The sequence below is a fragment of the Hemitrygon akajei genome, chromosome 30 (genome assembly GCF_048418815.1).
Source record: "Hemitrygon akajei chromosome 30, sHemAka1.3, whole genome shotgun sequence".
Lineage (NCBI taxonomy): Eukaryota > Metazoa > Chordata > Chondrichthyes > Myliobatiformes > Dasyatidae > Hemitrygon > Hemitrygon akajei.
The window spans coordinates 22,743,531-22,769,546 of record NC_133153.1 but is presented as its reverse complement, the minus strand read 5'-3'; the positions used below and the strand labels follow the sequence as shown (position 1 = coordinate 22,769,546).

The 26,016-nt window shown below is 40.2% G+C and overlaps 1 protein-coding gene across 4 annotated transcripts in view; it reads left to right on the top strand.

Annotated features, from left to right (window-relative positions):
* atp8b4 (ATPase phospholipid transporting 8B4) overlaps positions 1–26,016 on the top strand; it is a 294,774-nt gene that overhangs the window by 245,963 nt on the left and 22,795 nt on the right. For all 4 annotated transcript variants that reach the window (XM_073033107.1, XM_073033108.1, XM_073033106.1 and 1 more), the window contains 8 exons: positions 1,394–1,558; positions 3,661–3,772; positions 15,593–15,698; positions 18,010–18,139; positions 19,540–19,723; positions 20,832–21,055; positions 22,235–22,318; positions 25,649–25,894. In XM_073033107.1, the coding sequence (XP_072889208.1) occupies positions 1,394–1,558; positions 3,661–3,772; positions 15,593–15,698; positions 18,010–18,139; positions 19,540–19,723; positions 20,832–21,055; positions 22,235–22,318; positions 25,649–25,894 (1,251 nt within the window). The remainder of the gene's footprint in view (positions 1–1,393; positions 1,559–3,660; positions 3,773–15,592; positions 15,699–18,009; positions 18,140–19,539; positions 19,724–20,831; positions 21,056–22,234; positions 22,319–25,648; positions 25,895–26,016) is intronic.

Below are 26,016 nucleotides of genomic sequence, written 5' to 3'. Positions count from 1 at the left end.
GCTGCCGTAAGGACATCTCCTAGTTTAAAATGTGCCTTTGGGGGTTTGAATCTGACATCCATCTGAACATAACATTTCTGGTGTCATTTTCTAAAAAGGAAGTTGAAGGCTCAAGAGGTTTTACACATTACTCTGTTGATGCCTCAGAGTTTCAGGAGAAACTTCAGCGGTACATAGATGGTTGATCAAAGTTCAGTTGATCCTTATTTTTAAAAAAAATGAAGATTCAATTCATTGTTTGAAGTGAAATAACAAATTAGATCATGAAATTGCAGTTCAGAACCATTTTTGTGGTACATGAACGATTTAACATTGACTGAGTTTGAAACCAGCCTGGAGACTGAATTGCACAGCAACGTGTTTTTGTGCTTTAACACAACTCAATCTGAATGGATGTACTTTGTAAATATAATGGAAAATACGACGGAAAATGCAAAGTCTGCTATTTTCATTCTGTACTTCACGTAAGGAGGATTCTAGATGTGGATAACGGCATTCAACTTAGTGCAGTGTACTACCTGGTCGCCACTTCTGAGATAGTTGTCCACATAAGTGCGCCACAGCAGCATGGCAGCTGACGCGACATTATTACAGCTCAGTGCGTCCTAGAGTTCAGAGTTCAATTCTGTGCCAATCGGAAGCAGTCTGTGTATGTCCACCCCATGGAAGGCTTGCGTTTTCACCTCATGTTTCAGTTTCCTCCCGCAGTCCAAAGACGTACTGTGGTGAACTACATATACCTGTCTGGACACGCCCCTCTGCTGACTGCTCCTGTGGCTCCTCCCACAGACCCCGGTATAAAGGCGATTGGAGGCACTGCTCCTCCCTCAGTCTCCGAGATGTAGTGGGCTCCCTTTTTTGCTGCCAATAAAAGCCTATCGTTCACTTCCTGCCTCTGAGAGTTATTGATGGTGCATCATGTACAGGGTAGGGTAATTGGTCGTTGTAAATTGCTCCGTGATTAGGTTAGGGTTAATTGGGTTTGTTGGGGGCCGCTAGGACAGTGTGGCCAGAAAGGCTTTCTCCACACTTGTATCGCTAAATGAAAAAAACAATAAATGTGTGTGGTCACACTGACTGCAAGGCATTTGTTTGTGAAATACTTCATGATTTTCTGGTATTTCACAAACAAATGCAGAATACCTTTCAGTAGGTCCCTTTCATATAGAAGACTACTATATAAAGTTATTTATATTGAAGTTAATTCAATATCAGAATATCAACCGGATGATCATTCCTGGTCAGTAAACGATAGTACCGAAGCAGTAGTTCTAGAAGCATTTTACTTCAATAACTGGATTTCCTGGTGGAACTTTCTGGAGTTCATTCTGCACCCCCCCCCCCCCCCCAAAGAAGATTCTGAGTTAATGCTTATCATGATATTTCTACACAGGAATTTGCAGGGGAAGGACTGCGGACATTAGTGCTTGCCTACAGGGACCTGGATGAAGCTTACTTCAATAAGTGGCAGAAAATGCACCAGCACGCCAGAACGGTTCTCGACAATCGTGATGAACAACTTTCCGCACTGTATGAGGAAATTGAGCAGGATCTGATGGTATGGCACACAGGAGCTGCAACACTGTCCTAAGCTATGTATTGTTATTGTGACCCGTGAAGCTGGACATGTTATGTTATTGAAAGTGCTTATTTTGGAATGTATCAATCATCACATTGTTTTGCCAAAGACTAAACACAATTACGGTATCTTGTTTAATAACGGAGAATTTTTTTGTTTTGGGGGAGCTGCTTGCACTTAGACATAGTAGCTGGTCAACACATATTGTGGCACTAAATGCTTCTACCTCATGTGGAAAATTCACGTATGTTTGTAATATTATGGTAACTAACACAGAAGGGGGTTTATTGAGGCCCACATGTGGGTTAATTAAAGGTATGCTGCATTACCTTGATATACCCTTCAATTCTCTTAGTTAGGTCCAGTGTTAAGAGTTTTCCTCTCACCTCACTGCTGATATCTCCTGATTGTTATTCCAACCAATGCCACGACATATATCAATTCCTCTCACCTCAACCACCACCGTTTGACTCAAGCCTGGTAGCTTTTCCAACTCTGCACCACCAATCCCCCGAATGCTGACACAAAAGCATCACATTGCACAGCTGTTTTCCCCAAAGAAGCATAACCTTACCTAGTCCTTAAAGCAGTAGTTTGGTCTCTATTTGCTAATTTGATCCACTGCGAAACATGACCTATATACTTGTCTCCATTAGTTCTGTTACAGCAGTGCATGAGGACTCAATGCAGTGAACCAGTGTGATATCTCTGAATGATACTGGAAGCATTTTTAGATCAGTATGTTTATAGGAGACTTCTGTTTACATGTTAATAACATCTTCACGTTCATGTGAGATCAAAGGAATTCAGGGGAAAAGCAGGCAGGACTACTTCAAGGAGGGGTTTCTCAAAAAGGCGGTGTCCATCATTAAGAACCCCCATCATCTAGGCCATGGCTTGTTTTCGTTGCTACCCATCAGGAAGGAGGTACAGGAGCCTGAAATTGCACACTCCTCCTCCCCTCTGCCATCAGATTTCTGAATCTGAATGAGCATTGAACCCATGAACATTACCATACTACTTTTTTAATTTCTATTTTTACACTACTTACTTAACTAACTATTATATTTGCTGTGATTCAGTTTTTTTCCCCCTGCTTCTGCAAAGACAACAAATGCCGGTGATGTTGAACCTGATTCTGATTCTGTCTGTACTGCCTTTCATGAGATCATGGCTAGTTTCTGTCCGAGTTTCATTCACTTGGGTTTTTACCACATTCCCTATATCTTTATGTTCCATGTTTAAAAATGTTCCCTGGGCTCTGAAGTGTTTCATTCCTGGAAGGCCGGCTGTAATTTTATAGCCATAGTCCTGGACTGACCATCCATCTACACATTTGGTGTCCCTAATATGTTGAGAACTTCAATCAAATCACTTTGTAATCTTCCAAATTCTAGAGAACACAGCCTTAGATTCTGTATTCTCTTTTCATAAGTGAACTTGACAACACAAACTACCTGGTTCAAGGACAACTTCTACCCTTTTGTATGTTGAACGTCAATTCTCGCTGTCTACCTCACCATGGTCCTTGTCTACCTTCACTGAACTTTCTCTGTAACTGTAACCATGACACTATATTCTGTATTCTGCTGCTGTTTTTGTTTATATCACCTCAAAGTACTTCAGATTTTGAAATGTTCTGTATGGATTGTTTGCAAACCTAGATTTCTCACCAATATTAATACCATCTATGGGGTCAACTTATTCTAGTCAATTTGCACTGGTACTCCGCACCCATCATTATAAAGGCCAGCAATTAACTGGCCCTTTTTTTATTAACCTTCTGTCCTTGGCATAACATCTTAATGGAAGCCTCCCCAAAGACTCTTTTGATCTTCGCAGTTTCCATTTTTTTATTAATATTGTTCAAAATAGTGTTAAAGAGCATTGTACAATGGTGGTAGAAGCTGACAAACTTGGGGTTAAACCTTTCATCTATTTATTTGATAAAATGAGGAAATAATTTAATAAAATAATCTTGGGACTTCACCATACCCAGTCTTGTATTGGGTGGCAAAAAGTTTAACATGAATTCAAAGCTTCTTTGTAATTTTATTAACTATGTGCCTCACTTTGTTTAGTTATTAGGTGCCACTGCAGTGGAAGACAAACTGCAAGAAGGAGTTTCTGACACAATTGCCAACCTAACCCTGGCCAACATTAAGATTTGGGTACTGACAGGAGATAAGCAAGGTAGGCTAAATGGTGACCTTCACCAAAGATTAATTTCTATTTTCTGTTAAAACTGAGCTGCTTTTATTGCAAGGGTTCAATCTCCTAATGATAGTGCTTATGAGAAACACATGGAACATAATGAAGTGATTCATCGAATATTTTTTTCCACTTGTATTTGTTTTTTTTTTAGATTACATCATTTACTGGTTGACTGATTAATAATTAATATATGAAAAACAGATTTCTACAATCCTCTCTCATCATTTACAATTTTTTTTACCTCAGCTGAGAAATTCAGTTGATGTATTTCTTTCCTGAAAGTGTATTACATGGTGTACAAAAGTATATACAACACATTGGGTCAATTTGATTGACTTCATGCTTTTGTGCACAGTGGAATTCGTTTTCAATAAAAATTTGCAAATGATTTTTGTTGTACAAAGCATATAATTTCCCTTTTAGGTCCTCTTTAGATGTACCATCCCAACACAGTGGAAAGCCTGATGTGGGTGATGGTTTTCAGCAAAATGTATTGGCACTTCCATGATCTTAGCCCAAACATGCATGGTGTATGGACAGTGTATGCTCTACATGTAAAGGCAGGCCTTCACAGTCCTCTGTCATTAGTTAGATACTTGCTAGGCCTCGGTGTCTGTGAACCAACTTCACAACATAAAATGCTTACTGTGCCTGTCACTCCAAACACATATCGTGAACCAAGCCCCTCCACCCTTGATATCCTGCCCAATCCTCGTCCTGTGAGTCCCTTGCCCAACCCCACCCCCACCACCAATTTGACCCTGCAACCAATTTCTCTAAAGGCAGTCTCATTCCCCTTTCCCTATCAATTGCTTGACCACCATGCAAAGATCTGCCACCCAACCCTCAGAGGAGGATTTAATTCACAATCCCTGCACCCCATTCCCTGATGCCAGTGAGTTTACTCAAACTTGGAAATCCCCAGAATGAAATTTAATATTTATTTAAGTTATAACCCTTGCATTGAAACTGGAATGTAGAACAAAAGCCATTTCATTAGACTAAACAAGAAAGGCAAGTTGTGGGCTTGGTGTGCAAAAGACACAAGTGGGAAAAGAGATTTTCTGTAGTGACGGTCAGTTTATTAATTAACCAACCATCAGGCATTTGAAACGAAACAAATTAACGGCATTACATTCTGGAAGCAGAAGACAGGTGAGTGAACCGAGAGAGATGTAGTGAAACAAGATCTAAAATGCCTGTGCATGTTGGAAATAGAAAGATGCTGTCTATCCAAGACAAAGGCAAGATTGTATTTGTGGAATTTACTTACATTTGATCAGAACATTGTTGGAGACCTCAGAAAATACCTATTTTACTGGATAAACCATAACATGATCAGGAATCCAGCACAGAAACGAAATTTCATGAAAATGTCCATCAGTTTTTTGGTGAACACAATGTGGAGATGATTTTATATGTCAGTAACTATGTCAAAGTCCTTGGTAATGTTTTTCTTTCTTTCTTGGTTCTTTAGATCCTGGCTTAGGAAGAGTAAAATGAACAGATGCATTTGTTTTGGTAGGTAGCATCAGGGACATGAAAGTGCTACAGGAAGGGAACAGACCTTTTAGAAAGTAGTACGTTGATCTGAAGAAGTCCAAGATGGTAAAATCAAGATGGTCAAGTAATCAATTTTTCAGACGATGAAAAGAAACAGAATCTGTCATCGTAAGATGGATGAGAATTGATGTTTTAGAAATGGGGTGCGGAAAATGGTAGCGGTTAGGCTCAGTCAGTGAGAGTGAAGGAGAGAATGTTTGAGAAGCTGGTGTGGAAAGAGAGATCATTAGTAAGGTACCATTGAAGCAGAGAAACTGGCAGATGGTGATGGTGTCTTCAGGTGAGAGAGAGAGAGAGGAGGTTTATCCCTGCTGTCAATGAAGCAATTGCAGAACAGGCAGCTCTTTTCAGCGACACGGGCTGGTAAACACTAATCCTGAGGGACAGCAGCCAGTACGTGGTGACACCAGAACTTACAGCCCGTTAATAAGCTGTTCAGCCTGCAAAGGAAGGAATAGCAAAATCCAAGCAAAATACCTACAACTAAACCTATGCTTTAGCGGGAAATAGTTCACCATATAAGTCCAAGCATTTTCATGTTTTTTTTCAACTGTGTTGTTCTTCTAACCTCCTCATGAGGACAAACTAATTTTGCTGGAATTTGAAATGAATAGAGAATTTGATTTTTCAAAATTAATTACTTAACCTTCACTCAATCGATGGACTTGCATGGATGTTTACTCCCTTGAGCTTCAGAGATGTTCTGTTGCAAAGTCCTCTGATTTAGATTTGACCAGTGGGAGGGGGAGAGGTGAAAAAGCCCTATATGAAACTAGCTCACTGCATTCACAGGTGTCATTCCAGAATGAAGTGTCCAAATCTATACTATTAAACTTCATAGTGTCCACTGAGATTTTGGCTGTGATCTGGGGCAGAAGTAGTTTGGTTGCCACTTTCCCCACTTTACCCCCCCCCCCATCTCCCTACTTTGCTCCCCCCAGTAACACACAATCCAATTTTTTTTTGTGTGTGGCTTTGTTGATCACTGGTGCCAACACTGGAATGAGCCTGACTGCGGTCAAAGAATGATGCTTTGGTAAATCAGTAAAACGTTTTCTCATCGCCTTATACTGCCAGTGCACGGTTGGTGCTCTGGCGCCTACTGAATAGATATGCCTTCTATGATTGTCTGTGCGCCTGCCCTTGGGTACTTGGGTTGATGATATCAGAGGAAATTCTGTGTGTGTGACTTGGCTACTGTAGTTGAGTCACATTGACTGATGTCACCCTGAGGACTCAGAGCTCGAAGCTTTAATGAGGCCATGAACCTGATGTAATCTTCCAATATGAACAATTGTTGAAGCACAAATGCAATCCTGTAGTGAGAGTATAACACTGTATTACCTTATGTAGATGGTTTATGTGTGGAAATAAATTGGATTTATGATCATGGTGCAGCATATTGAGGTGTGACAGCTTTCTTAATATGTGTTAACCAAACTAGAAGATTGGATTGTCACTGTATGCACTTTTCAGGATGGTACATGGCTTTTTTGACCTAGAGGCTAGACACATTAGATTTATCACATGTTACATACCAAAGCAATATATTTCCCCTGACAATTGATATATTGATTGTCCTCAGGAAAATGACACTATTGTTGATTACCTAATTCTAGAAAAAGCTAAGTACAGTTGGATTCAGAATAAAACCTTGAAATATTATAAAATATATTTACCCTTTCCACGACCACTCAGAAACTGATCCAAATAAATCTTTTCTTTTAAGCTTTCCTTGTTCGTATGCCATGCTGTTTTTCCCTTTCTACCAGTCAAGAGATAGTGAATAATATAATTATTTATTAATCCCAGCCATTTGCTTTTTATGTGATTTATGAGGGAAAAATCATTAAATGAGATTATTGGCACAGGGGTTCCATTGATTATGGTTTTTACTGGGAAGTTCCTATTTGCCCAAGATGAGGCCTGTTCAGGTGAACACTGTGCGAAAAATAAAAAATAACAGCCATTCTTCCCAAAGGCAAGAGAAATGTAAAATTGCTTTTGGAAGTAAAATCAAATTAAATGTTTTATATGCAAGATGAGCGAGTTAAGTTGTTCAACTTTGAACAATTTAGATAGTGGTTTTTTTTGGATTCTAGCTGTAATATGATTAAATGATAAAGATCATAAAGACCTACAAATATGATTAATGATAAAGATATATTAATAAAGAACTGAATTTCAAAAGAACAACAGGTCTTAATGTATGGTTTTGCTTTAATTGGTTATTGCAACGGCTGATTTGTTTGAACTCCTGGGTGTTTTTCGGGGAAAATAGCAAATACTGAAATTTGTACTATTACTATTTGGAATAGCTTTACATATTTTAATTGTACATTTTAAAAAATATCATTCTGTTTTCAATGTATTTGATTCATGAAATCTTCCTCAAAAAGAGATTCAAATTAATTGGCATTGTTCAAAAAATGTTTACCTAATATATTCCACTATTTAAATAAGAGGCGGAGGGGGACTCCAAGTCAGATTGAAACGTCAGGGTATGAAACTTCATCTACCCGGTATCTTGTTAACCATGTGCTGTCTCTGGAGAACAAACCCGAGAAGTTAAGGGCAAAGTTGCAGTATTAGAGGGAACTGAGGGATTGCTCTGTTTCATGGAGATATGGCTGACCTCAAACATGCCGGACACGTCACTAAGACCCAAGGGCTTCTCGACACACTGGATGGACTGGACTGTTGATTTGAAAAGGGAAAAACGTGAGTGGTGGGGGGGAGGAGAGCTGTATTTGATGATTAACTCTTCGTGGTGTTCTGACATAGCCGCCTTGGACCATAAACCATAAGACATAGGAGCAGAATTAGGCCATTTGATCCATCGGGTCTGCCCTGCCATTCCATCATGGCTGATTTAATCTCCTTCTTAACCCATTCTTCTCCCTCTTCACCCATTCTTCTCCCTCTTCCCGTAATCTTTGATTTCCTGACTAATCAAGAAGCTATTAACCTCCACTTCATATATGACTTGGCTTTCACAGCTGTCAGTGGCAATAAATCCCATGATTCACCATTGTCTGGCTAAAGAAATCCCTCCTCATCTCTGTTCTAGATGAATGTCCTTCTCTTCTGAGGCTGTGTTCTCTGATCATAGACTCCCCCGCTATAGGAAACATTCTTTCACATCCACTGTATTTAGTCCTATCAATATTTGATAGGTTTCAATGAGATACCTGCTCATTCTTCTGAATTCCAGCAAGTACAGGCCCAGAGCCATCAAACACTCCTCAAATATTACCCCTTTCATTCCTAGAGTCATTCTCCTGAACCTCCTCTGGACACTCTCCAATGCCAGCATATCTTTTCTTAGATAAGGGGTCCAATACTGCTCACAAAAGTGCAAGTGTGGTCTGACCAAAGCCTTATGAAGCCTCAGCATTACATCCTTGTTTTTATACTCTAGTCCTCTCAAAATGAATGCTAACATTGCATTTGCCTTCCTTACCACTGACTCAACCAGTCTTATCGCATTCTTACTTCTCCAACCTAGAACATGTAATGATTAAATGCCAACTGTTCTACTTAGCAAGAGAGTTCTCCTCCATGATACTGACCACAATTTACGTACATACTGCCAAAGACATTAATATTAAACATGCACTCAATAGATGGAGTGCAGTGACAAGCAAACAAGAAACAGCCTAATGCAACGCCTTTCAAGTCATTGCTGAGAACTTCAATCAGGCTTGTTTGAAGAAATCTCTGTCCAGTTATCATCCACATACCACCTGCAGCACCAGGGGTCCCAACACTGCACTTTGCTACTTTACCGTAAGGAATGCTTTCCTTTCGATCCTTATAGACCGCTTTTTGGGAAATCTGCCCATCTGGTTGTCCCCCTCTTACCTGCATATCAGCAGAGGCTAAAGGGTAAGGCTCTAGAAGTACGGACAGTGCAGAAATAATGGGAGGCAGAGGAAGGACTTTAGGACTGCTTCAAGTCAATGGATTGGGCCATGTTCAAGAACTCATCAGAAGATCTGATCGAATTGACGTTATAAAGTCAGTGGTGGACAAGTGTGTCCCCACAAAGTCACTTAAGGTCTTCCCTAACCAGAAGCTCTGGATAGACCAAGAGATCTGCAATATGCTGATCGGTGGTGCTCAGGTCTGGCGACCAAGTAAAGTACAAGAGATATAGGTACAACCTCCAGAAAGCTATCTCACGTGCAAACTAGCAATTCTGGATCAAACTGGGATCTCAGAAGAATGCTCGAGTGCTGTTGCAATGCTGAACCTCCTACAAAGTGAAAAATGACATATGTGACAACAAGGGTTTGCTCCCAGATAAGGTTAATGTATTTTATGGTCACTTTAGCCAACAAAACATGGAGGCACCTACACAACCTCCCACAGCCCCTGATGACCCTGGATTTCAGACACTGAGGTTCAATAACTATCGCCCAGTGGCACTTGTATCCACAATGATGAAGTGTTTTGAGAAGCTGGTGTTGAAGCATATCAGCTCCTGTCTGAGTGGTGACTTGGATCCACTCCAATTTGTCTACCGAAGCTACAAGTCTACAGTAGATGCTAGTTCGTTGGCTCTTCACACAACCCTGGGACTTCAGAACAGCAAAGGTGCATATATGAGGATGTTCTTTATTGAGTACAGCTCAGCATTTAATACCATCCTCCCCTCAAAACTAATCAGTAAACTCCAAGCCTGGGCCTCAATACTCCCTTGTGCAATTAGACCCTAGATTTCCTCACTTGGAGACCCCAGTCAGTTTGAATTGGCACAATCTCCATCAGCACAGATGCACTACAGGGACATGTGCTCTACTTGCTTCACACTTTTGACTGTGAGGCTAAGTACAGCTCCAACACCATATTCAAGTTCTTTGATGACACCACTGTTGTGGGCCATATCAAAGGTTCATTTATTATCAAAGGATGTATCCCTATACAACTCTGAAATTCATATTTCAAAAGGTGGTGATGAACCAGCGAATGGGGTGGGGAGGAGGCAGGAGGAGATTGAAAATTTGGACTGAGTGGTGTTGTAAAGACAACCTCTCACTCAGTGAGGGCAAAACCAAGGAACTGATTGTAGACTTCAAGGGAGGGAAACCAGAGGTTCATGAGCCAGTCCTCATCGAAGGAACAGAGGTGGAGCGAGTCACCAGCTTGAAATTCCTGGGTGTCACAATCTCAGAGGACCTGTCCTGCAACCACCATATAAATTTAATTGCAAAGAAAGTACAGCAACGCCTCTATGGCATGACATCAAAAACCTTGACAAATTCTATAGATGTGTGATGGATAGTTTATTGACTGGTTCATCACGGCCTGGTATGGGAACACCAATGCCTTTGAACAGAAAATCCTGCAACAAGTAGTGAATTCAGCCCAGTACTTCATGGGTAAAGTCCTCCCAACCATTGAGCATATCTACATGAAATGTTGTTGTAGAAAAGCAGCATCCATCATCAAAGATCCTCACCACCCTGGCCATGCTCTTTTCTCACAATTTCCATCAGGTAGAAGATACAAGTGCCTCAGGACTTGCACTATCAGGTTCAAGAGCAGTTACTACCCCTCAACCATCTGGCTCTTGAACAAAAGTGGTTAGCTACACTCATTCCATTTCTGGTGTTCCCACAATGAGTGCTCTCACTTTAAGAAGTCTTTATTTTGTTATTTCATGATTTTGTTATTTATTGCTATTTATTCATATTTGCATTTGCACAGCTTGTTGTTCATTGATCATGTTTACAGTTACTGTTCTATAGATTTGCCGAGTATGTCTGCAAGGAAAAAAATCTAAGGGTTGTATGTGGTGACATGCATGTATTCTGATAATAAATTTTACTTTGAATCTTGAGGTACCTTCACAAGCCAACTCCCACAACCCTTGACAGCCTTGGATTTCAGACTCTGAAGCCAACGTGAGGGAATCCTTCAGGAGGGTGAACCCACAGAAAGCATCTAGCCTGGATGGGTGCCTGGTTGAGTACTGATGACCTGTGCTAATCAACAGGCTGGAGTGTTCACTGATATTTTTAACCTCTTGCTTCGGCAGTTTGATGTACCCACCTGCTTCAAGCAGGTTTCAATTAAACCGGTGCCAAAGAAGAACATCGTAACCTACCTAAATGACTATCATCCAGTAGCACTTACATCCACTGTGATGAAGTGCTTTGAGAGGTCAGTGATAAAGCATTTCAACTCCTGCCTGAGGAATTACTTGGATCCACTCTTGTTTCTCTACCGTCATAACAGGTCAACAGCCAATGTCAGTTCATTGGCACGTCACTCAACCCTGGAGCATCTGGACAGTGAAGGTGCATACATCAGGATGCTCTTTATCGACTACAGCTTGGCATTCAATACTATCATCCCCTCAAAACTAATCAATAAGCTCCAAGGCATTGGCCTTAATACCTTCTTGAGCAATTGGATCCTCAGTTTCCTCACTTTCAGTTCAGATTGGTGACAACATCTCCTCCACAATTAACATCAGCAGAGGTGGACCACGAGGCTGAGTGCTTAGCCCCCTGCTGTGCTCACTTTACACTTGTGACTGCAAGGCTAAGCACAGCTCCAATGCCTTATTTAAATTTGCTATGACACCACTGTTGTTGGCCGGATCAAAGGTGGTGATAAATCAGCATATGGGAGGGAGATTGGAAATCTGGCTGAGTAATGCCATAACAACCTCTCACAGCCCTATCTACCTGTGACAGTACTTCGAAGGAATTATGGATTTGTATTCCCAGATCTCTCTATTCTACTCCATTCCTCAGTGCTCTATATTCACTGTATAAGTCCTACCCTGGTTTGTCTTCCCAGAGTGCACTTGTCTACATTAAATTCTATTCACCTCCTCCCCCATTTCCATTCTGGACCTCAAACAGTCCTTTCAGGTGAGGAAACACTTCAGTGGCGAATCTGTTGGGGTCATCGACTGTATGTGGTGCTCCCGAGTTGGTCTCCTCTACATTGGTGAGATCCAATGGAAATGGCAGGGGGGTGGGTGGGTGGAACCTTTTCGTGCATTGCCTCTCCATCCACAAAAAGCAATATTTCTCAGTCGTCAGTCATTTTTAATTCCTATCCCCATTCCCATTCTGACATGCCAGTCCACGGGCTCCTCATGCCACGATGAAGCCACTCTCAGGGTAGAGAATGCCTCATGTTCTGTCTATGTAACCTCCAACCTGATGGCATGAACATCAATTTCTCCTTACGGTAATTTTTTTTCTCTCTCCCCCTTCTCTCTTCCAATCTCCACTTTGGCTCCCCCTTACCAATTCTCTTCTCCTCACCTGGTGCCCCTCCTCCTTCCCTTTCTCCCATAGTCCACTCTCCTCTCCTGTCAGATTCCTTCTTCTCCAGTTCTTTACCTTTTCCACGTATCACCTTCCAGCTTGTCCTCCATCTCCCCCCCATTCTTCTGGCTTCTCCCTCCTTCCCATCCAGTCCTGATAAAGGTTCTTGGCCTGAAACATGGACTATTTATTCATTTCCATAGATGCTACCTGACCTGCTGAGTTCCTCCGGCATTTTGGGTGTGTTGCTCTGGGTTCCAGCATCTGCAGAATCTCTTGTGTTTAAATTCCATTTGGCACCTTTCTACCTTTACTGAGTAAGTCCTAGGACAGGGCTGGGACCTAACCCAGATACTTATCTTCCCTCCTTTGTTATGTCCTCCAGTCCTGACCCAGGCCCATGGTTTCACCCTTCATACCAAATGCATGATCCTCAGCTAACTCCCCCAATCAACTGATCTCCCAACTCCCTGACCCTTGTCACTCTACTGAAAAGCTCCAATCAGTTCAATCAACATCAGGCAACAGCCCCTCCCCTCCACATGGCCACTGATTTCTCCCTGACAGCAAAAGCAGACCCTGATTCACCAGCCCTAACCAGACATGGTCACAGTGCCTTCCCATCTGATACAGAGTTACTAATGTATTCTTCCAATTGCAGTTGTGCGGTTTTTAAAAGTCTGGGTTCAATGTATGAAATTAGTTGTTAAACTATATCCCATACAATACCCCACACGGGTCAATGGGCTGAATGGCAGCTCATGCTGGAACAGTTTTGTAATTCTATAGAAAAATCCTTTTGTTAGATGTGTGGGTTATGACCAAAGAATTAAAATGGCTAGAGTCACTTAGCACTTTAGTGTAAGAGCGTTAATTAGGTACGTCAAAAATCAAACTTGCAGAAACCAGTATTTACAACATATCTACCAGAAAACACAATAATAGCTCCATACTATTTGGTGAACTCCTGGTAATACCGACCTCTGTCTGCTCTTGAGAGCAAGGAACCCCGTCTAATGGGCACCAGGACATACCATCTTTAATTACCCCCAAATTAACATAAGACTGCACATGAAATTAGAATATGATGCACCCTCAATGTAGTAACAATCATATTACAAAGTAAAGAGGAATCCACTTTAAGTACAAATACAAACAACACATATATACATTTACACATCCCCATTATCAAAGAAATCAAATATTCTGAAGTGTATGGTGGGACAGTCACCACAAAGCCAGCCTGAGAGCACCAGCTCTGTTTAGGACACATTATAAGGATATACTGGGGAAGGCATTGAAGCATGTACCCTCAGCGCAATGACAGCAGAATTAGAAGGCAGTGTTGGTGTGTGTAAGGAGTGAGTGCTCTCCATCAGATATTTCCATCTTCGTGTATATACTGCCAGCACGTCACCTGATTGCTGGCAAAGTCTTCAACATGGGAAGCCTACTTCTGCTGAGCAGGGTATATTAAGCTACAATGAAAGCAATTGGCGAAACCTTCTGAGGAAGGCTGTTGGAATTAAGAAGTATTGACGATTGAAGACAAATCCAGAAAGTGGAACTCAACTCTGATGAAATGAATAATTACTTTGCTTTGTATATGCCTCAGATTGGCTTGTCATTAATTAATTAACTAGCCATTCATCAATTATTATAACAGATTAAGTAGTTATTTGCCTCACTGCTCTTTGTGGAGTGTTGCTGTGTGTAAGTCGACAGCTTGGTTTGCCTGCAAAAAGTTGACTGCATTCCAAATATAATTTGTGTGAAGTGCTTTGCAGAATTTAGCAGACGTTCTGGGCTGTAGTAAAAACACAAGTTGTTTGCTAAGTGCAGTTAATTTAGGTTGCTGTATTTAAGGATTTCATGGTATCAAACGTATGTTCAGGGAGTAGCAGTGCTCCAGTGCAGATTCACTAAGCTATGACCTGATTGAGACTTTGTATACTCTGCAGAGTGAGGCTGCAAAATGAATTACTGAAGCTCGTGCTGAAAGCAGACTTTATGTTAACATATACTAGCTAATGGATGAATGAGGCAATAAAAACAGAGAAAGACGGTGGCCATTCAGCAGCACTTGCTACCCATGTGGAGAATAAATGCCAACACAGGAACTGAGCCTATTGCCGTGCTGTATTTTCTGAGTAATTCTACATGCTGTACTCATTATAGTATTAAATTCCCTCATAAAATTACTTATTGTTCAAATCAAGTATAATCTCATTCCAATTAATTCCTGTCTGTCCTCCTCCTAAACCGGGGGCCCCCAACTTGGAGTCCATGCACCCATAAGACCATAATACATAGGAGCAGAATTAGGCCATCCTGCCCATTGAGTCTGCTCCGCCATTCCATCATGGCTGATCCTGGATCTCACTCAACCCCATACACCTGAGTTCGTACCATATCCTTTGATGCCTTGGCTGATCAGGAAACTATCAATTTCTGCCTTTAAGTACTCCCACGGACTTAGCCTCAACCACAGTCTGTGGCAGAGCATTCCACAGATTCACTACTCTCTTGCTAAAAAAAATTACTCCTTACCCCTGTTCTAAAAGGTTACCCCTCAATTTTGATGCTGTGCCCTCCAGTTCTGGATACCCCCACCATAGGAAACATCCTCTCCACATCCACCCTATCTAGTCCTTTCAATTCCTTAGTTAATGGGGAGGGTCCATGGCATAAAAAAATGTTGGGAACCCCTGTTCTAAACCCAGTCTTCTAATTCCTGATATACATTTCAATCTTACCATATTTAGAGTTCTTCAGGATATGTGCTTCCTTAGTAAAGCCAATGCTTATAATCAATCCATCACCTTTGTCATTGGGTCTCAATGTCTTCATGATGAACAACCGAAAACATGTTGATTGTTGGAAAAAGGCAGCAGCATTTATCATGAACTGCCAGAGCATCACATCTCGTATTCTTTCCCCACAGAGACAGCGGTGAATATTGGTTACTCATGCAACATGTTAACAGATGACATGAATGAGATATTCATAATATCCGGCCGCACTGTTCTCGAAGTCCATAAAGAAATCCGGTAAACAAATATTAAATATTTTTGTGTGACACACTTCATTCAGATTTATTATGTAGCCTTCTTAAAAGAAATGGCATATTTTATAATTATGGTTGACATTGTTTCTGTTTATTTTTCATCATCTTTCCCACAAAGGTTTAATTTAATGTTTTTAACCAAAATGTATCCCATAAACTTAAAACGGAAAATATCAAGCATCTGCTAAACAGGTACTGGTCCCCTCAGACTCTGAACAAGCAATTTGTTAGCTTGATCAGGTAATCAAGCACTCACACGTTTGGAAGACACCTCAACCTACACAATAACCGCAGAACCCGCTGATCAGGAGTAGAAGACACTCATCCTCAACTCTGAGGAACTGGTTAAGAAGACGATATGACACATCTTGTGTGTTCATTGTGTTGGAAGGGACGCCCAACGCAATGGGTGCCTGCTCTCACAAGATATTAGGTGCTCAGTGGCTGATGCCACTGAACCGATTAGAGTAACTACAGCAGAATTTGTAACAGACATGTCTCTTACTGAGGCAGTGCTCCACTCTAACATGTGCCAAAAAATAGTTTGAGTTGCTGACAGACCTATCGTCTCTGGTCTCAATGATGCTTTCTTTGTTGGAAGAACATGTGCTGGCAAATATTTGTAGAAAGTGACCGTATGATCCAATAGACTTGCGAAGCTCTTAGTAAAGCAAACAAAACAAATTCCATTTCCCCCTATTACCCACAATTCAGCATCTAATTCAGATATATATTTTCACTTGCAAGAGCCACTGGCCTTGACCTCGGTTATTTCTGTTTGAAAAGCTAATGTACTGAAAATGGCTGAATCTGTCCTTTTCAATTATGTCTTTAAATTGACCTTCTTCTGAAAAGTCATCCGATTCATGTCATTAAAAATACTCTGATATTTCACAGGTCGTCTCTATTTCTTCCATTCCATTTCCCACTATCTGCACCTAAACTCCATCCCTATTCTAACCACGGTGAAAATGTAGGATTCTATGCAGTCTAGTTTACCTATAATTTACAAAAGCCTTCATGTGAAGTTTATTATAAGTGAAGAACATTTGCCTTAAGCTAAATTCCACAGGAAAAACGTAAGAACTGTGAACACTAGTAAAATGCCATAGTGGTGACATTTTCTCTGAAGTGCATTGTGGTACTTTAAGTGGAAATAAATGACTGTTGTGCTCAGTAATCTTTATGGGCCTAATACTACTTGAATGAGTCTCTGCAGAAGTTCAAGGGAAAAGCATAAACATCCATAGTAAGTTATAAGTTATATCCACTGCTCCGGATATTTCAATTCTGAAGCCAACATTTGAAATTTGCTGTATTAGCTATTTGAATGTGCTTCATAGAACTAGTCGGTTCAAAGCAACACACACAAAATGTTGGAGGAACTCAGCAGGTCAGGCAGCATCTATGGAATTGAATATACAATCGACATTTTGAGCCAAGACCCTTCCTCAGGACTGGAAAGGAAGGGAGAATATACTAGAATAAAAAGGTGGGGGGAGGGGAAGGAGGATAGCTGGAAGGTGATAGGTGAAGCTAGGTAGTTGGGAAAGGTCAAGGACTGAAGAGGAAGGAACTGATAGGGGAGGAGAGTGGACTGTAGGAGAAAGAGGAGGAGGAGGGGATAGGCAGGTGAGAAGAGTTGAGAGGCCAGAGTGGGAAAGGGAAGAAGAGGGAAGGAGGAAAGAAAGATTTTTACCGAAAGGAGAAATCAATGTTCATGACATCTGGTTGGAGGCTGCCCAGATAAAATAAGCAGTTTTGCCCCCTCATCGTGGCACAAGAGTGGGCCATGGACTAACACGTCAGAACAGGAATGAATGCGGTTGGCCACCGGGAAATCCTGTTTTTGGCGGATGGAATAGAAGTGCTTGAGAAAGCGGTCCCCATGTGATGACAGGCCTCACCAAAGTAGAGGAGGCCATGTCGTGAGCTCTGGATACAATAGTTGACCCTCATGGATTCACAGGTGAAGTAATGCCTTCTGCTGGAAGGGTTGTTTGGGGCTCTGAATGAAGGTGAGGGAGGAGGTGAATAGGCAGATATAGCACTTTGGCCACTTGCAGGAATAAGTGCCAGGGAGATTTAGTTTTTTTTTGTTGTTCTTTGTGAAGCTAGAGGAAGTGCAAGCTCTCATCTCCTGACAGGGTTCATTTTGTATTGTAAATTTACTGAAGTTTAGAATTGCCAACTAGTCTTTTTATAACACTGACCAGAATATCTGGGGTAGAGTGCAAATTAGAGTTTCATATACAATTATAAAGTACTTATAAAGAATTTACCTTGCATTCTAGGACAGCAAGAGAGCAAATGATGGGGAAGCCTATTTGCAATGGACACGCTTTCTCTGAAAAGAATGTGACTTCAGTTGTTGAAGAAACTGTTATGGGAGACTTCGCTTTGATTATTAACGGGCACAGTTTAGTAAGTGTAAAGTGTGTCATGAGGATTTATATGCAAGTCCTTTAGCATACAACAAGTAATTTAATGCTGGAAATGGAGACGAGGAAATTATCTGGGTCATCATCCAATAATGCTGAATTCTTCTCAGCTGAAATAACAAGGGTGTGATAATTGGTTTTAGCCTTTGGATTAAGGAAGAAGTTGGTCAAGTTTCCTCATCCTGACTGCCGTACTGACTCTGTTAAGTGCTTGTGTGGATTTGAGTAAAAACAAATTTACATCAGTTGTTTAAAAAATAACCTTCTCTTGCCCTTTTCTTTGTCAGCGTAATGCTGCTTGTTGGCAATGTGAATATATAGGTTTCTAGGTAAAATACAGAAGGGCAACTGGTAAGGAATTGGTACCCCTGAAAGCCATCAATGCAATCAGGAGAGGACTTTGAGGAACACTTACTAGTTAATGAGCAAACAATCCCCGCTGCTGCCTGGAGGGAATTTGCACGTTCTCCCTGTGACCCTGTCGGTTTCCTCGGGGTGCTCAGGTTTCCTCCCACAGTCCAAAGACACACCAGTTGGTTGGTTAGTTAGTCACTGTAAATTGTCCCATGATTAGGCTAGGATTAAATCGAGGAATTGCTGAGCGGTGTGGCTCAAAGAGCTGGAACAGCCTGTTCCACACTGTATCTCAATAAATAAAAGCTGTTTAAAGAAGGCAAAATATACAAAGAAAAATACTGTGATATTTAAATTGGCCTACAAACTAAATTACCTGTGCATGTGTGAGGAACTGTGCAAATCTGTAGTACAGTATAACAATTAATATTTACTGACCAAGGCACATTGAAGGTGGGAGTGAGGGATAGAGGCTGGCGGGTGGTTGTTGGAACCTGATGAGGAGATGATGACAAAATGGAACAGGATTTGGACATGGATTGGGAGAAAGAGAAAACTGGGTAGAGAGGTATGTGCATGTGGGGAGAGAGCACTGGCAGCGAGAGCTAACTAAAATTGAAAAATACAGTGTTCTCATCAAACAGAATACGAACTGTTGTTTTTCCAGTTTGATCATCTGAACAAGAACTGTTCTACGTAGCCAACAGAAAGACAGGCATAGCTAGCAGCCATGCAAATGCCATGGCTATACCTTGATGTGTAGACTTCTCTAAAAGGCTGGACAGTTTGATTAAGGTCTATTAATGAACTAAAGTCCATTATTGAACTAAAGAATGTTTTTTTTTCATCCTTTTTCTGTTGATATTTTTCTATGTAAAATCAAAAAATACACCATACCTCAAAATGAGCTGTTCAGACCATGCAGCATTGTGCCAGCTCCTTAGCTGTAACCATGTGTTGTATTATTACTTCCAGCTGTAAAAAAAACTAAACAATTTGGCTTCATTTCTTATATTGATGTTGTAACAGGCGCACGCACTGGAAGCAGACATGAAGCAGGAGTTCCTTGAGTTAGCCTGCATGTGCAGGACGGTAATTTGCTGCCGAGTCACTCCATTACAGAAGGCTCAGGTAGTCGAGCTTGTCAAAATGTCCAAGAAAGCTGTCACCTTGTCAATAGGCGATGGAGCAAATGACGTCAGCATGATTAAAAGTAAGCTAAGTCACCATGCTACTCCAATTCTCCGGTTAGGAGGACAGACATTTGTTTTCTTTCCATTTTATTGCTGTCAGTTTATTTAATGCATTTAAGACTGTTTCCAACAATTCTACAGTTATGATCACCACCTTTGAAGAAAAGATGTGAATGTGTTAGAGGGGCTGTAAAGGAATTCACAAAGGTGTTGCTATGACTGGAAGTAGTAGCTGCGAAGAAAGATTGGATAAGCTGGGGTTGATTACTGTGAAATAGAAGAGGTGGAGGAAAACTTAACTAAGGCGTATAATATGAAGAGCCTAGGAAGTGTAAATAGGAGGGGCCTCATTCTTTTAGCACACAGATAAAGGAATGACATAAAGAAAGAATATAAGGAAAATAAATAAGCATATTATTACCTAGAGCAAGTAATAGTCTGGATCTCACTCTTTGAAAAGGGTGATGGATACAGACACTCCCATCACAGTTCAATAATACTTAGATTTGCACTTGAAGAGCCCTGATTGTCAGATTGTAGACATAGTGCCAGAAGTTGGATTTAAAGTAACTCCTTTTCAACCTGCATGAATGAAATGGACCAAATACCGTAGTCACTTTCTTTTGTCAGAATTTTTCTACAATATATGAGATGTGCTTTAAGTTTGCAACTCAAAGCAATGATGAGAGGAGGTCACCTGATTAGCTTGTTCTGAAGCGCTCATCCTTCCTGTCCGCCACAGATTAAATAATTGTTATGTGGCAATTGGACCAAATGTTGAGGGAGCCCATGTTTTTATGGTAGGCAATCTAATAAGTTGTTTATAAAGACTTTCATCAGCTCAGCGGAAAAAAATAGGTAAATCAATTTTAACAAAAAATTTATTTGCCTAATGGGGATGCATTTATTCTGTAAGCTTTTCAAGTACTTTGCTTATAGTGAAAGATTTAAAATGTATAACATGTAATATGTTGATACCAATGTAATGACTCATCAATACCAGAGAGTTTGTTTATCCTTTCCTGTTAAAATTCAGTTTTGGAAATAACCCAGGTATTTTTTTAATAGTCAAATCTCTACTCTTTCCCAAAATGTGCCAGGCACTGAATATGTCCCCTTTGCCCACAGCTGCCCACATAGGAGTTGGCATCAGTGGCCAGGAAGGCATGCAGGCTGTTCTGGCTAGCGACTATTCAATTGGACAGTTCAGATATCTTCAAAGGCTTCTGTTGGTCCATGGGAGATGGTCCTATCTAAGGATGTGCAAGTTCCTCTATTACTTCTTCTACAAGAACTTTGCATTCACGCTTGTTCACTTCTGGTTTGGTTTCTTTTGTGGCTTCTCTGCACAGGTTAGTAGTTGAACATTTTCCTTAAATCCCCAGGGTCAATGTATCTACCTATTGCTGAGCAAGATTATAAGATTTTGACATGTGCTATTGACAGGATGCCAAGGAGACAAATAGCATCTATTTAGGAGACATATCAATGAACTTTTTTTGCTATTCGAAGATTTGGCAGTATACGTTATGGCTTTTCACTAAGAAAGCCCAGCCCTTGTCTGTCCCAGAAAGCCCTTGCCCTTGTAAGTTGTCAAGTAAAATTGGATTGGAGTGGTAGGCATAAGTAAGAGAGAGCTGGGTGCAAGGGTGGAGAGAGTTGAGGACAAGAAGAATTATTAGACAAGTCATGAGCTAGAGACAGTTGAGTTAGTTGGGTGAGTGAGTAGAAGGAGAGTTCAACCAGCAAGTTGGTTGAGGCTTGGAAATGGAATTTGGTGGAAGGGGCCAAAGCAAGTCTCAGTTTTTGGGAGATTGTTGTTTGGAAAGGAGTCAGGAGATTGGCAAGTTAATCTGTTTGGTAGGATTGGGGGTAGAAATCAGATAATTGGTAGATGGGGGTCATTGGATTGGGTTGAAGTCAAGAGGTCAGTAGTCAAGGTAGGGTGGTTTTGAACAAAGTAGTTGATCAGTAGTTCTGATGGCCAAGAATTAGTGATAGATTAAAGGCTGACCAAGCGTGTCTAATACCACCAGGGTTGAGAGTGGGAACTCAAGAGAGAGTCCCCTAAGCATTTTATTTAATGGGGCCCTTCCTGAGGTGATTTTCCAAATCCAAACTCTCAGAATGAAACCCTGAGGAAATCTGCAGACTTTATGCATTTCACAGAAAGTATCCAGGTTTTTCATTGTTCTGTTTTTCATTGAAGATGAATCAGCAAGTACATGTAGAATAACAAGATGTCTGGGCAAGTTAATTTTATATGTGTTTGAAAATGTATGAGATTCATTCTCCAATTTTATAAATTGGGAAGTGAGGCAACCAATTCCAGTTATGTCACAATGTAAACAAAATTAATTTACTTCTGACATTCTGAAGTTACAATAAATGTTAACAAATGAAGAAATACCTCATGCATTTCAACTACCTTTAAATTCATTAAGTACTCTTAAATACAGTGGAAACATTTATAAACTTGGCATGCATTTATTGGCACGTGTGTATGTTGATAGCTTTCTTTGTTTTTGCAGACTGTTTATGATCAATGGTTCATTACCCTGTACAACATAGTTTATACTTCCCTTCCTGTTCTGGCCATGGGTATATTTGATCAGGTAAGGTAACTTATAAAGGTATTTAAATGTGTCTGCCCTGAACCACCAGGTTCCAGATCATTTATCATCCTTCAACTATCAGGCACATGAACAAGTGTGGATAACTTCACTCACCTCAGCACTGAATGGATTCCTCAACCTGTTCTCAGAACTCAAGTTCTCAGTATTTTATTCATTTATTACTGATACTATTTTTTGTATATGTATAGCTTATCTTCTTTTGCACACCGCTTGTTTGTCAGTCTCTGTTTATGTGTAGTTTTTCATTGATTCTGTTGTACTTCTTTGCTTTACTGTGAATGCCTCCAAGAGAATGAATCTCAGGGTAGTATATGGTGACGTACATAATCTTTGATAGTACATTTACTTAGAACTTGGAATAGTCTTGCAGAATTCTTCTGTTTTTTTAGCTATTTATTCCCTTAGAACTTTTCTGAGATTAGGGGCCTATTTGAGGCTAGATTCAAATGAACTCTCACAACACAACTGGACAGAATACTAAGTAGAGCTTTTTAAATATCCCAGTGTTATTTCACTGAAATTAATATCTAACTTAGGAAAGTATTTTTAAGTTAACTACAGCCATGTTCCAGGCAGCATTAAAGATCATTCTGCTCTGAACCTGTGTTTCTATACTCAAATTTTAGATCAATACTAATTTTTTTCAGTGCTGTGGTAACTTCTATTATAATTGTGCCGCGGGAACCTAATAACTTCTTGCTGAATCCTGAACTTATCAGTAATTTATGTTCTAAGTCCCCAGAATGAAGGATGAAATAAAAATAGAAAATACTGCAATCATTTCAGATCCTAAATTCTTCATCACACAAAGGTTCTAAAGTTCAAAGTAAAATTTGTTATCAGACTACAATCACGTCACTACATACAACCCTGAGATTCTTTTACCTGCAAACATACTTAGCAAATCTATAGAACAGTAACTGTAAACAAGATCAATGAACAACAAACTGTGAAAATACAAATAGAAATAAATAACAAGAGCATGAAGTAACAAGATAAGGAGTCTTCAAAGTGAAACCATTGGTTGTGGGAACACCAGAAATAGAAGTTATCCCTTTTGTTCAAGAGCCTGATGGTTGAGGGGGTTATACAGTTTCTATGACCTGTAAGATTAATTATTTCTCTTTCCACAGATGGTGCTTGACCAGCTAAGTGTTTATAAAAGTTCAAAACAAATTTATTATCAAAGTGTATATATATATATGTATATATATATATATGTATTTATATATGTGTGTGTGTTTTTATTTATATATATATATGTGTTTATATAAATATATATATGTCACTAAATGCAACCCCAAGATTCATTTTCTTGCAAGCATACTTGATAAATCCATAGAATAATAACCAGAGCAGAATCAATGAAAGACCGCACCAACTTGACCATTCAACCAATGTGCAAAAGACAACAAACTATGCAAATAAAAAAAAAATATTGAGAACATGAGATGAAGGGTCCTTAAAAGTGAGTCCATTGGTTGTGGGAGCATATCAATAATGGGGCAAATGAAGTTGCGTGAGTTTATCTCCTTTGGTTCAAGAACCCGATGGTTGAGGGATAATAATTGTTCTTGAACCGGCTGGTGTGAGTCCCAAGGCTCCTGTACCTTCTTCCTGATGGCAACAGCAAAAACAGAGAGCGTGATCTGGGTGGTGGGGGACCCTGATGATGGATGCTGCTTTCCTAAGGCAGCCTTTTGTGCAGTAGTTCTCAGTTTTTATTTCAGATTTTTAGCATTTGCAGTTTATTTTGATATTCAAAAGAAGAAGGAGACTACCTAAGTTAATCGATTTTAACACATTTAGAACTAAAAGTAGGAATACGTTCCTCTGTCCATTTTAAGAAGGGTGGACAATTTATACAAGGTCCACCACACAGACTAAACCAGACAGAGATGAAACAGTGTTAACAGTCAAGCTTGCATTATTTCTTCTCATGGTATGTTCAATGACTAGATTTACAAGGAACATGACACATTCAAAGTTCTCCTTTATGATGATTATATTTGGTTGAAGTAGAAGAATCTGTACTGTTATGATTTTACATTCCAGTTTGAATGATTTCACTATAGAGTATACTGGAGATCAAATAGTGAATTCTTGCCAATTTTCTAAAAATTCTCTGTTGCCCCAAAACTAAGCCAAGTTCAAGAAATTTGTGTGACTCCTCACCAAAGTACTTCACCGTTGTCCATATATATTATACATTTCAAACTAAAGGATCAACTGTTTTCTTCCAGCTCTCTTTGAAGAAATTATTTTTGCAGGGTTCTTTAGGGACAGGCCACTGATCAGTATTCTACTGAGATGGCCATCCTTGGTGTATGAGCTTAGGTGCCAAATGCTAACAAACTATTTTATGAAAGGACCACCATAAAAAAGCTTGAATGGCTCCTTGCCTAGTATCCACTTCCTTCTGGTCTCTGATGGAGTCTAACATGCCTGGCTTGATAGATTCAGCCGCTAAAGTGAACACGTATGCAGCTAAGATAAACTAGTGACTTACACATAATGACCACTTTATAAGCCAGACCTGTACACCTACTGTTAATGCAAATATCTAATCAGCCAATCATGTGGCAGAAACTCAGTGCGTGAAAGCATGCTGACATGTTCAAGAGGTTCAGTTGTTATTCAGACCAAACATTAGAATGGGGTAGAAATGTGATCTGAACAATTTTGACCATAGAATGATTGTTGGTGCCAGACAGGGTAGTTGAGTATCTCAGAAACTGCTGATCTCCTGGGATTTTCACAAACAACAGTCTCGAGAGTTTACAGAGAATGAGGCAAAGAAACAAAAAAAAATATCCAATGAGCGGCAGTTCTGTGGGTGAAAGTGCCTTGTTAGTGAGAAAGGTCAAAGGAGAATGGCCAGACTGGTTCAAGTTGACAAGAGATGATGGTAATTCAGATTCAGATAACCATGGTTCACAACAGTGATGTACAGAAGAGCATTGCTGAATGCACATGTCAAATCTTGAAGTGGATGGGCTACAGCAGCAGAAGACCTTGAACATTGGTTACTTTACATGAACATGTAAGACCATGGATACTGGCCATTTTATGTGGTTTAGGCCACTGAGTGCAGCTCCTGGCTGAAACTAGTTCCTTGTTGATCTCTGCATAACTAAGTACAGTAGCTTCCTTTTAAATGCATCATAATTATCAGGGATTCATTCATTATGAGCTAAATATAGCATCTGTTTCCAGTCAAAATATCTGTCATTATTGCAACAATGTTCCTTTTTCCTTTGTGAAGTACTCACCTTTGTGATTTTTCTCTCTCTTATTGTTTCTCCAAAGGATGTCAATGAACAGAAGAGTTTGGAATACACAAGACTTTATGAACCTGGACAACTTAATCTGCTTTTCAATAAGCGGGAGTTCTTTATCTGTATCGTTCATGGGGTCTACACCTCTATAGTCCTCTTCTTTGTCCCATATGGTGCATTTTTTGATGCAACAAGAGACGATGGGCAACATTTTTCGGATTATCAGTCTTTTGCTGTTACCGTGGCAACATCTCTGGTGATTGTGGTCAGCGTGCAAGTAAGTTCAGGTTTCAAAATGTCTGGGCAGGATGTAGTTTTCGGCATCTTGATGCCACTACTGTTTTCTCGTCTGATTTGATTACAGCCATTGAGCACAAATCATATTTTCATAAGTTTGAG